Genomic DNA, 15389 nt, shown 5'->3' on the forward strand with positions numbered 1-15389 from the left:
TATCTATTCAGGTAAAGCAGTTCGTATGCAAACCAACTGTAGAGAAAGACAAGTCTGGCCCTTGGGTATGTTTTTGTGGCCTGTGTAGTGTTTTGTTTTTAATTCTGATTTTATGATCAACATTTAAGAATGAAAAAATTTATAGAAATATCCCAACTGCCACTTCTTTTGAAAAGATGTGGCATGACGGAGCTGACACCCCGCACAGTTATAGCAGCAATCTACAGTCACCTGTAGCAGGGTCCCCCCTCAAAGAAGGTGTGGGACTCTTCCCAGTGAGGCCATATCACAGGTAACCGAGCAACACATCTGGTTCTGTGGGTGACTAGACTTCCTTGGGGTACATCAAAGTCCTTGCCTCATGGATCAGGTTCCTGTGACCTGATCTTATATATTTGATTTCCTATCTTTTCAATAAGCAAGAGCTTGGGACTATTTTTTATTTTAAAAAATGTCCATCATAAGCTTTATGCCAAATGAAACATGCCACTCTTCTCCAGAGCTACAGTTAATTTACTTTGGCTCTTTTTCCCCAGAGAGGAGAAACGGCATTGCACATGGCCGCTCGATCTGGCCAAGCTGAAGTTGTACGATATCTGGTTCAAGACGGAGCTCAGGTCGAAGCTAAAGCTAAGGTATGTGCAACACTTGAGAATCATTTGCTATTAAGGAAAAACCCTTTGATTTTCATGAAACCTTAAAACATATACATGCTGTGTTTTGAGAACATTTTTTAAAAATAGTGAACAGGCTGGGCGCAATGACTCAAGCCTGTAATCCCAGCACTTTGAGAGGCCAAGGTGAGAGGATTGCCCGAGCCCAGGGGTTTGAGACCAGCCTGGACAACTTGGCGAGACCTCGTCTCTATAATAAATAAAAAAAAATAGGTAACCCCCTCGGGTCCCTTCCCACTGTGGGAGCTTTTCTGTCCTCTCAGTAAATCCTGCTTAACAACAATAACAACAAAATTAGCTGGGTGTGGTAGTGCATACCTATATTTCCAGCTACTTGAAAGGCTGAGGCAGAAGGTTCGTCTGAGCCCAGCTTGTCGATGCTGGGGTGACTCCGAGTGTGTCACTGCCCTCCAGCCTGACCAATGGAGTGAGACTCCAACTAAAAAAAAATTTTTTTTTAAATAGTGGACAACCTCCAGTGACAAAAGTCTCTACCCAAGTAACATTGTAAAAAGTCCTTTCCCTCCATATTGGTTCATTCAAGTATCAAATAGAATGAGAACTTATGCCAGAAATTATCCTTAGTACATTGTTAGTCCCTAAAAAGATTAAGAACTGGTTCTAGACTTAGACCAGAGTTCTTTGTACTCCGTGGAGATGGACTTATGAACAAAGCTTCTAGAATAAACACAACTTGGAAACGTTATTGAGTTCTTTTGGCAGACTAATATATGAGCTATCACAGCCACAAAAGGAAAAAGGGAATTCTTTTATTTCCTTTTTTTGGGGGGGTCAGATTCTCCATCTGCCATCCAGGCTGGAGTGCAGTGGCATGCTCATGGCCACTGCAGCCTTCTTGACCTGCTAGGTTCAAGTGATCTTTCTGCTTCAGCCTTCCAAGTAGCTGGCACTACAGGTGTGCTCCACCATGCCTGGCTAATTTTTTTGATTTACATAGAAATGAGGTCTTGCCATGTTGCCCAGGCTGAACCCCTGGGCTCAGGCAATCCTCTCACCTCAGCCTCTCAAAGTGCTGGGATTAAAAGCGTGAGCCACTACACCTGACGAATTTTTTTATTTCTATACAAGTTATGAAACCATAGACCCTGAGGCTCAGATCAGAGCTGCGTCAAGGTTTTTCCTGTCAGAGTTGAGTTTGGATGCCCAGAGACTACCTCCAGAATCATAAATAAACATATAAATACCTTAACCATTTAATTGAAACCTACAATAAATGTACATTTATTTGCCATTTATTTGCAGGGTCTACAGTGTTCGATTATGTGGAGAGAAAACAAGATGTTTGTGAAGCAATCTGAGCACAAAATATTTCTAGACTTTTATAATTTTCCCCCAGTGTATTCAGCTGTCTCACCCATATTTAATTTGACCATGATTGGTTTCTGTCAACTTCTAACAAGGCTCCAAAGGTCTCAACTTATTATAACAAGAGAAAAGTAAAGCCCTTCCTTTCATATTTATATTTTACTGTTAAAATTTCGCTTCATTGTATAATTAAAGTAACTAATACAAACACAGTACAAACTAGTAAAGCAACTAGTATAAACATACTGGTGTTCGAACAAGCAACAGGGTCTTTGTAAGCATAAAATCTACAGACGAGTACAGAGGTTTTGATGTCCTAGGCAGCAGGCCACAGCCTCAAGTGTTCAGTGGACTTTATGCAGGATCCAGAAACAGAAATCAGCAAAGTTTTTCTGTAAAGGGTCTAATAGTAAATATTTTAGGTTTTATAGTAGACTGTCTATGTCACAGATACTCAGCTCTGCCATTGTGGCACAAAGCAGCCATCATGAAAGCAGTGATAGGCTGTCCATAAACAAAGGGGCATGACTGTGTTCCAATAAAATTATATTTACAAATATTGTCAGCAGCTGGATTTGGCCCCTGCATTGTAGTTTGCTGACCCCTTATCTAACTTGGGGAAGCCCTAACCTAGTTAAATAGAATGGATAAAAGAGGATGGAATTTACTACAGATTACAAGAAGCCTCATGTTTAAAAGGGTTGTTAGTTACATACCAGACATCATATCTAGGGAGTGATTTCACTCACACCCTGAAATTAAGGATTCTACTTATCATTTTATTTAAGAAATAGTACGGGGCAACCCCTTCAGGTCCCCTCCCACTGTGGGAGCTTTTCTGTCCTCTCAATAAATCCTGCTTTCTCAAAAACAAGAGAGAGAGAGAGAGAGAGTATGCATAATGGTTAGGAGCCTGACCTCCTCAGCCACGCTACCTGGATTTGAATCTTGGTATATCATTTAGTAGCTGTTGTAACAGGAGGCAAGTTAATTAACATCTCTGTGCCGCATTTTCCTTTTCCAGAATTCTCATATGAAAAATGGGGTTAATGATTGTTGCAATTCATAGAATTGTTGTAAGGATGACTGGACTAATATAGGTAGAGTACTTCAAATAGAGCCTGAGACATACGAGGCGTTTAATATATGTTGTCGGTGGTGATGGCTGTAGTAGAGGTATAAGAGACTTTCATTGTCACCTGTCTTTTTCTATTTTCAGTACTCTCTTCTCTCTCATGACATCTCCTCCAACTCCTCCGATGCTTCTTACTGGTTACATAGCCCCTCTTCCTTTGACATTGATGCATTTTATTTACTCTTCCAGAATGACGTCTTGTATCCCAGCCTCTTCTCTCTAACCTCCCCACTTAAGTATTTACCTGAACCATATCACAATTCCCATACAGCATGTCTATTTAGAGAACTTCCATAGGGGATCTTTGGGCAAATTAGGAAAAGGTGCCCCTCCTACTTGGGGATAAGACCTTAAGACTACAGAACTTGGTGAGTAGCTCATGCCTTTGGGCGAATTATAATAAGGTGGCTCTCCACTCTAGGCAGATGCAACCCATATCAGGATATACAGCTTGGTAAGCCGAGGGTACCAGCCCCCATTGGCCCTTTGGACTGAGAGACTTTGCACAAGGACTTTGCACCCTATATGGCCCTCTGCTCCCTCTGCTTTTGACTATGGGAAGGCAGAATCGATAAAATAATTCATTCCATGTGAGTGCGTAATAACTGCTGAAGATATAATATCCCTCCCAAGTATATGAGTTTTACTAGGATACATTTCCTTATCGCCCAACAAAGGAGTCATTAGAGATTTAAAATTGATTCTTTATGGCAGGTAGCAGTGGTGGGAATAATTTCTAGATAGAACTGCCCTTCACAGTTGTCATACTAATAAGTCACTCCAAGGGTATTTGAGGAGCATCCATAGTCATACTTTTGAACCTTAAAAAAATGATAAATATGATTCTTTTTAGCATTGAATCAAAGAGTTGAATATGCCTCTGACATCAAGCAGCTAATGTTCCCTGGATTTTTCATAATGGCACTAATGTTTTCTCAGCTCATCAGCCTTGCATTTCTACCTTGCTGTTTAGGATGACCAAACCCCGCTCCACATTTCAGCCCGACTGGGGAAGGCAGATATAGTACAACAGCTGTTACAGCAGGGAGCATCTCCAAATGCGGCCACGACTTCTGGGTACACCCCGCTTCACCTTTCAGCCCGAGAGGGGCATGAGGATGTCGCTGCATTTCTTTTGGACCATGGAGCATCTTTATCTATAACAACAAAGGTATGAAAGTCAGTCTCGAAGTTCTGTTGTGTACACCAAAATACATTATCCTTAGAGCGCAGTAAAAGGTATAGAAGCTATACAACAAGCAGCATCTATCCTTGGGATCCTGGGATAGTGATTAAAATGGCCAGCAAGGACCTAAGGTGCAGAAGGGAAGAGTGTTATGTTTGGGGTTGATTTTTTTTTAATCTTGAGATTTTTGGTACATTATCTTTTAATGAAACCTTATTGATAACTAGAGTCAGAGATTTCTTGCAAGTTATTTGATGAACTTAAGTGGTAGTTTAAAAACACAGCTACAGATTTCTCTAGTTAAGGCCAAATATACAAACTACAGTATCACACAGCTCAGTTGGTCAGTGCTTTTATAATACTTTCACATCAGAAAGTGACTTTTTCTTGGGTTGTTTCGTGTTTGTCTTTGTTTGTTTTTTGGTTTTTTTTTTTTTGGTCATTAATGTTGTCATTTCTAACTTATGTTTGATTTTTAAAACCTCAACTATGATATCTTAGAGTAATACCCTAGTACACCATTTCTCCGCATGTGCAGAATGCTAAAACTTTAGAGCTCATTTTTCTTGTGATACTAACATAAACTTAGCAAGTATGGTTGCTAGGTGAATTGGCATGTGGCATATATTAAAAAGCTAATAGCCAGTAGCTGGGGTATTGTACTCTTTTATTTGGATGTAGATAAGAAAGATTAATGTGTAATCAATACAGAAGATAACTACAGAAGAAGACTATCTGAATAAATGATGACTACCTCAAGCTTCACCCCCTGTGGTTCTTTGGACTTTTTAGCAGAACTGAGATGCAAGTTCCTGGCTCTCACTTAACATGTGAAATAGAACAATGGGTGATGAGGTCTTGGGTGTCCCAAGCATGTCACCACACCAATTGCCCATTGCCTTTCGTTTGCTGTGTGTCTCATAAGGTCAGATGGGTTGATGACCCACCAATCCCTGACTCATTCTTGAGACCCTCCCTAATGGCACATGCTGGTTGGTGCATGTTGGTACCCAGATCCTTGTAGGAGGTGGGTACCCAGGAGAACAGCCACTCAGCTCTCAGCATCCAATTCTTGCATATTTGTCCACATGTCTTATTCAGTTCACTTAAAGAATAGATGTTATTCTAGAACCATGTCTTTATCAGTTTGCCTATAGTGGCAAAGGTGAAAGAATTTCTGACTCTTCCTCCTGAAGACTGGAGCATGCGTAAGGATTTGTGTAGCATGGGGAAGTAGGGAAAAGGGAGGAAAGAGGAAAAAGTGTCCAGATTACAAGAGGTCTAGACATGCCCTGGATTTTTCCATGCCCTCCAGATTGGATCGGGGACTCTAAAGCTTATTCTTCCCACAATATAAAACTCCACAGCAGCCCCAGAATAGGCCCCAGACCAAGCTTCATCCTGGTGAGATACCTGTTTAGTGTCAGAATTCATGACATGTCATAGCTCAGGCAGCAGAGGGAGAAAGATTAGATATACCGGTATGTTCTGCGCATCCCTGTTGATAAGCCAACTCTTTGACTCTTAGCTGAGTCTTCTTGGTCTTCTTGGTCTTTAACTGCTCCTCATCAGTAGAATAATTCATCAGTTCCAGACAAGCAACACCCTTATGTTATTTTTATTGTTCATTATTTTCATGTTTCTTTTTCCAGAAAGGATTTACTCCACTGCACGTGGCAGCAAAATATGGGAAGCTCGAAGTAGCCAATCTCCTGCTACAGAAAAGTGCATCCCCAGATGCTGCTGGGAAGGTAGGAGGCCACAGGCCACATCCATGTTAACAAAACATGCACTTGCTAATATTCACCCACAGCCACCCAAATTATAACTAAATTTTTAAGTCCTGCTAGGACGAAGAACACTTGGGAAATAGGAGGTGAATGCTGGGGTCCAAATATTGTGGAAACTGAAATGTGAACTGCACTCTGTGTCATATCCAACCTAATCCCATTTCCTCAATCTAGGCCTCTGATAATAAGACACCTTTGACACTGGTTGTTGTTTCTGCACGTGTTTTCAGAGCGGGCTAACCCCACTGCATGTAGCTGCACATTACGATAATCAGAAAGTGGCCCTTCTGCTTTTGGACCAAGGAGCGTCACCTCACGCGGCCGCAAAGGTACCTATGACTCCACAGCCTGAGACTGTCTGGCCAGGTTGATAGTCTCTGTGTGTATATCCGCTTTCCTTCCTCTTCGCTCCCTCCTAGTTTAGGCCCCACTAAAAAGTCACAGAAATAGAGGTGCCTTAGGAAATCTGTGCCTTCAGCTGTTTAGTCAACTGTTGTGGTAGCTGCTCAGTAAATATTTGCTTGCCGATTGATGTTCTTTGACAATCCAGGACACCCTGGAGCCTGGGGAGGAGAAGGAGCTGGAATACTCTTTAGCCAGATTAAAAACATAAGCACAGCCTGAGGGAGCAAGAAAGTTCTGATTTGTCGGAATTTTAAAATGTGTGTTCCATGTTCCTGGCCATGAGACATTGCCTTCAAGTTGTTTATTTGTGTTTAATAAGATAAGTTGGCGGGTTTTTCCTATGTGTTTTTATTATTGCCATGGAAAATCTTTATTCTTATTGTTAGGGCATTTTTGACCAGTAGATAATTTAGATTTCTGAGAAAAGAGATAAATTAAATATACAGCTATCTGTGGTATTCTGATCGGAGGGGTCAAATCACAATGAATAGTTTATTTAAGGACAGGTTAATAGAGTGCTGCTAGTTTAATGAGTTCTCTATTGTTGTGCAGGTCTCTATGATCAGAGAACACTGATATGATAAAAGTCACAATTTCAATGTCGTCTAATCATTTGACCGAACACTGTTGGTTGAAGGACCCTTCCCATCCCTAATGCTTTTTACATCTTTTTTTTTTTGAGTTGGAGACTTATTCTGTCACCCAGGCTGGAGTGCAGTGGCATGCTCACAACTACCACAGCCTTGACCTACTGAACTCAGGTGATTCTTCCATCTCAACCTTCCAAGTAGCTGGAACCAACAGGCATACATCACCATGACTAGCTAATTTTTTATTTATTGTAGGGATGAGGTCTCGCCAAGTTGCTCAGGCTGGTCTTGAACCCCTGGTCTTAGGCAGTCCTCTCACCTTGGCCTCCCAAAGTGCTGGGATTACAGGCTTCAGCCACCGTGCCCGGCCTGCTTTTTGCATCCTACTATTCTATTTTAGGGAAGCTTTCATGCTGTCTTTTAAACCTAATATTTAAATCAAATCAACTGGATACACAAATCTTTGAGCGTGGGCTTTTCTAGATTGCTCTAGATATGTTAGATGCTTTCTCTGTTTAGAGAGCATGTTGTCTTTGACAGATACTTCTCCTCAGAACCTTTCAATCATTTCCTGACCCTTCCTCTCCGGAATTATACCTAATGAAATCTACAATTCAAAATCAAACTTCTGAACCTGCTTTTTTATCTAAATACAGCCTTCCCCTCCATGATTTCTGATCCTAACATTCTTTCTATCATAAAACCATGCCTTGACTTGATAAAACTATCTTTAAACAAAGAAAAGACATAGCAGCATTATTTACAGCAGTCAAAAGGTAGAAACAGACTAAATATCTTTTGATGGATAAATGGATTAAAAAATGTGGTATACACACACACACACACACACACACACACACACACACACACACACATGCCATTACTCTACCTTAAAAAGGAAGGAAATTCTGACACATTCTACTAGGTAGTTGAATCTTGAAGATTTTGTGCTAAGTAAAGTAAACCAGATATAAAAAGATAAGTATTGTATGATTCTACTTATAGAAGGCAGATAAAGTAGTTCAACTTACGGAGACAATGACTGGTCACATGGCTTACATCTGTAATTCTAGCACTTTGTAAGGCAGAGGACGGAGAATTGCTTGAACTCAGGAGTTCAAGACCAGTCTGGGTAACATAATGAGACCTTATCTCTACAAAAAATTAAAAAATTAGTGGGACCTGGTGGCATGCACCTGTAGTACCAACTACTCAGGAGGCTGAGGCAGGAGGATCACTTGAGCCCAGGAATTGGAGGCTGTGGTGAGCCAAGATCATGCCACTGCACTCCAGCTTGGACAACAGAGTAAGACCCTGACACACACACACAAAATTATATAGACAAAAATAGGATGATGATTGTCAGGGGAAAGAAAAGGGAATGTGAAATTAGTATTTAATGGTTACAGAGTCTCAATTTAGGAAGATGAAAAAGTTTTGGAGATGGATGATAGTGATGGTTGGAGAAAAAATTAGATATATAGTGCTTAATGCTACTGACCTGTACACTAAAAAATGTTCTAAATGGGAAATTTTATTGTGTGTATTTTACCATAATTTTAAACAGAAACAAATAGTAATGAAATGTAATGCTTGTCCACTTTATTTCAGTTTATTGGCATCCCTATGCATGTAGGGTATTTTTCTTATGAATAAGCATCCCCACGTTCTTTTGTAGGCAACCAGTAAATAATTAGTGTGTGAACTATTCTTTCCTCACATGAGATCAATACTTTTGGCACAACTAATACCAAGCGATATAGAATTGACCAGAGTTATAAAACAGTAAGTGCAACAAATTGAGGCTAAATCTACCTATCTATCCAGAAATAACTCTTAAATAGGACAATAAGTGATATACTCTTCATTGATTTCCAGTTTTATATTTGGCAAACAAGTCTTAATATTCATGGTTCCATATCTGCAAAGCATCTTTTACAAAGAGTTGAGTGGCAGGCCCTTAAATAATTCTTTATAACAAACCCATTAGTCTTAGGCATATTTTTGGTAGTCAATTAAACACTAACTTTTCTAATGGGACATTGATCTTCATCCCCATAGCACATGTGCCTCTCTAAGAGCCAGGGTAATGCCATCTCTAGCACGTGCCCAACTGTCTCCTGGGGCAGTGCCACTGGTCAGGAACTTTTTCTAGATTTTCATCCTGAGCAAAGCCAGTTATATAAGTTAGGAATTGGTTTTATCTGCTAGGGGGAAAAAAAAACCCTGCCTACAATGATTTAAATTAATGAGGCTCCATTTTCATAAACAGTCAGGAGGTAGGGCAGGATTGTTGATGTTGGTTTAGTGTTTCCAGGGTGTTCTCGCAAGTTCCCTGTAACTTTTTAAAAATAGATTTGGGGGTACAAGTGCAGCTGTGTTACATGGATGTATCGCTTAGCAGTGAAGTCTGAGCTTTTAGTGCAACTGTCACCTGAATAGTGCAGGTTGTACCCATTAAGTAATTTCTCATTCCTCACCCCAACTTCCTGAACTTCAGTGTCTATTATTCCACTCTCTATGATTTATATTCCCACTTACAGTGAATAAGCATTTCCTTTTCTCTTCATCCTCACTAACATCTGTTATTTTTGACTTTTTAATAATAGCCATTCTGACTAGTATGAGATGGTATCTCACTGTGGTTTCAAACTTTTTTTGTATACTTGTTGGCCATATGTATATCTTCTTTTGCAAAATATCTGTTCGTGTCTTTTTTTTTCTTGTTGAGTTAAGTTCCTTATAGGTTATGGATATTGATTATTTGTTAGATGGATAGTTTGCAAATATTTTCTCCATTCTGTAGGTTGTTTGTTCACTCTGTTGGTTATTTCTTTGCTGTGCAAGAAACGTATTCGTTTAATTAAGTCTCATTTGTCTATTTTTGTTTTTTGTTGCATTTGCTCTTTCCATCTTAGTCATACATTTTTTTTCTCCGAAGTCAAAGCACAGAAGAGTTTCTCCTAGGTTTTCTTCTTTCCCTTGCTTCTCTTCTAGAGATTTTATAGTTTCAGTTCTTGCATTTAAGTCTTTAACTTGATTTAATTGTCATATATGGTAAGCAATAGAGGTTCAGCTTCGTTCTTCTGTGATTTGATTTTCCCGGCACTATTTATTGAATAGAATATCCTTTCCTCAGTGTGAGTTTCTGTCGACTTTGTCAAAGATCAACTGGCTGTAGGTATGTGGCTTTATTTGTGAGTTAGTTATGTTTAGTTGAGCCATGTGTTTATTTTTATATTAGTGCCATGTTGTTTTGGTTACTATAGTCTTGTAGCATAATTTGAAGTCAGATAATGTGATGCCTTCAGCTTAGTTCTTTGTGCTTAGGATTGCTTTGACTATTTGGGCTCTTTTTTGGTTCCATATGAATTCTAGGATTGTTTTTCTAATTCTTTGAAAAATGATGTTGACATTTTGATAGGAATTACATTGAATCTTGGTTTTTCCCTCCAAAGACTGTTGAAGCACAGGCCACCAGATCCCATTTAAAGACACAGGCAGCAGAAAAGTCAACACAACTAGGCTTCCTCAGAAGCTCCACCAAGTCACACCTCCTTGTATGTGATTGGCTACATCTATGTGCAAGGGAATTGGGAAATGTAGTTTTTCAACTGGGCACATTGTCATTGGGTTTGATTGTTTGTTTTTTCACTAAGAAAGAAAGGAGAATAGATGCAGGGTAGGCAATCTGCCTCCTTTACTCTAGGGAAACTCAGGCATTCCTGAATTGTAGCAGTGGTGAGAAATAAGGGACAGAGCCTCAATGGGGCATGACTACTATATGGATGTGACAGCAGCAACCTCAGTTTTAACTCTTCTTCAAATCCTATCCTTTGTCCTTTTTTCTTAGAGTATGTGGTACCTTCTTCTTTCCCTTGCTTCTTATACTTTATTGTTTCAAATTGCCAGTGTATTTTCTTACTCATAAGTGCCTTAGAAACATGATGGGATTTTAAGTAATTGGGGTGCTGGAAAGTAGATGGATACTATAGTTCATTTTAGCCTGATCTGTTTCCTGAGTCAGGACACAGTGCTGAAAATAGGATTGACTTGAGTTCAGTCATAACCTGGATATTAATTGTAGAAGAGACAGTGAGCTTTAACTTATTATTTATCAAATTTCTCTTCCATAAAATATGCAACACCATCTATTGATATGTATCTGTTTTGTAAAAGTTTTGAGAAAAAATATAAAGTATGATTTAAGTGGTATATCTTACTTTTTAAAAATTTAAATTGCTTTTATTTTCATTTTGAAATGCAAAAGCACACATGGCAAGCACATTGTTCTTTACATCAAGAGGAAAACATATAGATTAAAATTATTCTACGGATGAATCCCTTACTATTTTACTTTCCTTCTAATAGATGAATTTGCCTTTTTTTAGTGCGGCAAGTAAGAATCATTGTATTTTTCATAAATAGAATTTAGACAAATCCATTATCGGCCTCAATATAAAGTATTTGTTTTATTATTTGACGATGTTTGTTAAGTTTTTTGGGATTAATTTTTCGTACTAAAATAATACCATGAGTCATTTTTTCTTGCTACATATTTTCCTTTGTATCTCAGGTAAAGAGCTCAAGATAAACCCCTAAGCAATATGGTAACTTGTCTGGAATTGGCATGTGTTAGAGAGAGGCTAGAGTTGCTTGCTTGCTTTTTCTTTCATTCTTTCTTTCTTTTTTCCTTCCTTTCCTTTCCTTTCCAGACAGATTCTCACTATGTTGTTGTTCAGGTTAACCTCAAACTTAACTGGGGTTAAGTTTGACTGAAAATGACCTCCCTGCCTCAGCCTTCCGAGTAACTAACCTGAAGGTTATGAAGGAATAGTAAAAGCAGAAAGAAAGGAGATGCTGGATAAGGAGCTAGATTCTGACTTTATCTTGCCTTTACCACTCTGAGTAGTTAGTGTTAGACATTGATTGATCATATTTCTTATTTTAGCACTGCTTTGTGAACTTTCTTTTACATGCAAGGGTGCAGGGGTGGTGAAACAGCTCACCCTCTCCTGTCACTCGCTGTAGCATTGGACTCAGTCCAAAGCTCCACTTTCAACTCAGAAGGCACTGGTCTCTGAAGGGTGTGTCCCAGCAGAGGGCTACATGCTTCTTGGAGCAGCTGGGGTTTCCGGATGGCAATGGAACAAAATTAAAAATAGGAATATGAAACCTTCTTCTAGTCTGGCTCATCCAGTTTGGTAGGGGCTAGTTTCAGAAGAGTCTAGAAGTGACATTTCCATTTTCATGGGTTGATATCCAATCGTCTAAATCTTCTACAATCAGTAATAGATAAAGGGTGTGCCAAATGCAAAATGCTGTTGAATAGGATGTGGCAGTGACTTAAATGTGAGGATTATTGTAGCAGAGTGGCTGATCATTGGGTGTCGCAGCTTTCACGATACTCTGTGTTGTTTCTGACCTTTCCATGTTACTCGGAAAGATTGTGAGTGATCCATTGTCCACATTTGGATAATATTTGCAAATATACATTTTTAGATTCTATTTTATTTCTCTAAATCCTCCTGTCTGTAGGAAAACTTCATTCTAATTTGTCACTGGAATATTTTATTTAGTCAGGTTCATGTCCATGTCAAAATGTAATCTTGTGTTTCCATTAAATGTCTGTGAACCAGGGCATGTTCCCCCAGAACTCTCTCTGGGAACAGGGGACTCTGAAGACTCTGGAGGTACAGCTGATTAATAGTTCATTAAAAGAGTTTTGGTTGTCTCTTTCTGAACATCAAGGGTCAGCCAAGAGAAGGATATCAGAATGTTCTGAAAGCTCTGGTCTATTTGATTCAAATTCTGAGGATTCCTTTCTTCATTTAATCTCTATGTACCAGTTATTGTGAGGCACTAGCTACACAAAAACAAATATAACACAATATGGGTCCTCAAGAAATTTATATGTTAGTAGGAGGTGATGGATATATAAACAAAAGTCTGCCACTAAATATCCCCTGTAATTTTATTAGAGTCAGTGAGGTTGGATGTCTAGGCTTGGATGTGGGGGAGATGTGAAAGACTTCATGGAGGGTGTGACCCTTGAACTGAATGCTCAGCTGGCCCCTGGGCATGTTGAAGAAAGCATTTCTTGGTAGAGTAAGACAAGAGAAAGAAACTTGAGCCTGTATTCTGTTTGGAGCATCTGAGGGTGACAGAACAGCCAAAGCATCTCATAGATACTGAGTTTTATGAAGGAGGAAATCAGAGAGGCAAATGAGTCGATTATAGTGTCTTGACTGCCATGAAAATTTTTAAAATTTCAACTTGTAAGCAATAGATGGCCATTAAAGGGATTTTTTTTCAAATGGAATAATGAACGACTCTGAACATACCCCTGTGATTCTCTATCATTTGCTATTTCCTAACGGCGTTTCCTCCTCTTCTTAATTTAAATAAGGCAAGTAATTATTGAGCACCTACTAATATAACTACTTCTGAAAAGGAAATCTGTATTCCTTTTGGAAAACCAATAGCACCCTGACTCAGTTTAATGAACTATATTAAATGGTCAATATTAAATTATGTTTTCCCTACTTAGGAATGCCAGAGACACATGGGCACTACCTTAGTGGCACCACTTGGTTTATCAGTGTTTGCTTACCTAATGATGATTTTTTTAAGCAATCAGAGAAAGCCACTAGAAAGAAGTATATTATTTAAAACTGTCCTGTACACATATTTATCTTGTTACCGGGTGTGTGACCAAGTGATTTGTGTTGACAGAATGGTTATACGCCGCTGCACATCGCTGCCAAAAAGAACCAGATGGACATAGCGACAACTCTGCTGGAATATGGTGCTGATGCCAACGCAGTTACCCGGCAAGGAATTGCTTCCGTCCATCTCGCAGCTCAGGAAGGGCACGTGGACATGGTGTCACTGCTCCTCAGTAGAAATGCCAACGTGAACCTGAGCAATAAGGTAGCCCTTTTCTTTCTTTGCAAAACGGACAACACAATAAAACCTCTGCCCTCAGGAAGGTCTCTGGGAATTCGTGAGAAATCTGGGTCAACTTGAATATGTAAAGTGTAATCCTACACAAAAGATGTTTACCACAATTATTTATGACATCAAAAATTTGGAAACAATCTGTTGAAACAATAAGAGAACAGTACATAAATCAATATGAATCTATATGTACATGACTCGATATACATATAGCCATAAAAATGAAGTTCACATAGTTTTTGCAGTAACATGAAGTTTTGGTATTATGTTAATTCAAAGAGCAACATTGTTGATTCACCAGAATGCAGCAAATAATAAGTTGCAAATTGTAGCCCATTCCTTTATTCACCAAACATTTCTTGGGTTCCTAACTCCTTGCCCGTCCCAGTGTTATGTTCTAGGTTGCAAAGAGAAATTGGATACATTACTGCCTTATGATTATTTTAATAGCAAAAATATAGAATAGCTATTTTATTAAAAAGGTAGGAAAAGATGTTGTTTTACAAATGTAGTCTTTGTATGTAAATTGGCTATTCTGAAGGAAATTGTGAAGACTGTTTCCTAAACTCTTCAAACAACCTTGCCTTCATCTTTGATAACCCTATTATTAGTGAAGAAAGGACCAGAGTTTTGTCAAGCAAAGTTTAGCCCACAATTGACCAGAAACACATTAATAAAGTGACTGCCTCTCATTGTATATATCAGATAATCTTGGTTTGCTGAATTGCTTATGGAGATCTGCCCAAAACATGGGACATACATTTCCAAGTCTTCAAGTAAAAGGAAACCCTGCAAAGGGGCTCTCAAATTCCTGATAGTCTAGCCTTCTTGCATCTATCTTCTCTTCTACCTGCTGGGCAAGGGTATAGCTGTGACTGTGACTATTCCTCAGACGTAGCTCAGATATTAGAGTTGAGTTTCAAAATAACATTAGTCTTTTTCTTTTACTTTCTTCTTTTTCTTTTTTTGAGCCAGGGTCCTTCTCTGTTGCTCAGACTAGAGTGTAGTGACAATCACAACTCACTGCAGCCTCAACCTCTTGGGCTTAGGCGTCCTCCTGCCTTAGCCTCCTGAATAACTGAGCTAACAGGCACGTGCCACTATGCCCAGATTTTTGTTTGTTTGTTTTGTTTGTTTGTTTGTTTGTTTTTACTTTTTGTACACACCATCTTGCTATGTTGCCCATGTTGGTCTTGAACTCCTGAGCTCAAGCAATCCTCCCACCTCAATCTTTCTTTCTTTTTCTTTCTTTTTTTTTTTGAGTTGGAGTCTCACTCTGTCACCCAGACTGGAGTGCAGTGGCCGCTCCCAGCCACTGCAGCC

At 39.2% G+C, this 15389-nt stretch overlaps 1 protein-coding gene across 1 annotated transcript in view; it reads left to right on the forward strand.

Moving 5' to 3' along the window:
* ANK3 (ankyrin 3) overlaps positions 1-15389 on the forward strand; it is a 354985-nt gene that overhangs the window by 189311 nt on the left and 150285 nt on the right. The window contains exons 14-18 of the mRNA XM_021712923.1: positions 537-635; positions 4109-4306; positions 5974-6072; positions 6342-6440; positions 13842-14039. Of these exons, the coding sequence (XP_021568598.1) occupies positions 537-635; positions 4109-4306; positions 5974-6072; positions 6342-6440; positions 13842-14039 (693 nt within the window). The remainder of the gene's footprint in view (positions 1-536; positions 636-4108; positions 4307-5973; positions 6073-6341; positions 6441-13841; positions 14040-15389) is intronic.

The sequence above is a fragment of the Carlito syrichta genome, unplaced genomic scaffold, assembly GCF_000164805.1.
Source record: "Carlito syrichta isolate Samal-C Ts95f unplaced genomic scaffold, Tarsius_syrichta-2.0.1 Scaffold303726, whole genome shotgun sequence".
NCBI classification, from domain to species: domain Eukaryota; kingdom Metazoa; phylum Chordata; class Mammalia; order Primates; family Tarsiidae; genus Carlito; species Carlito syrichta.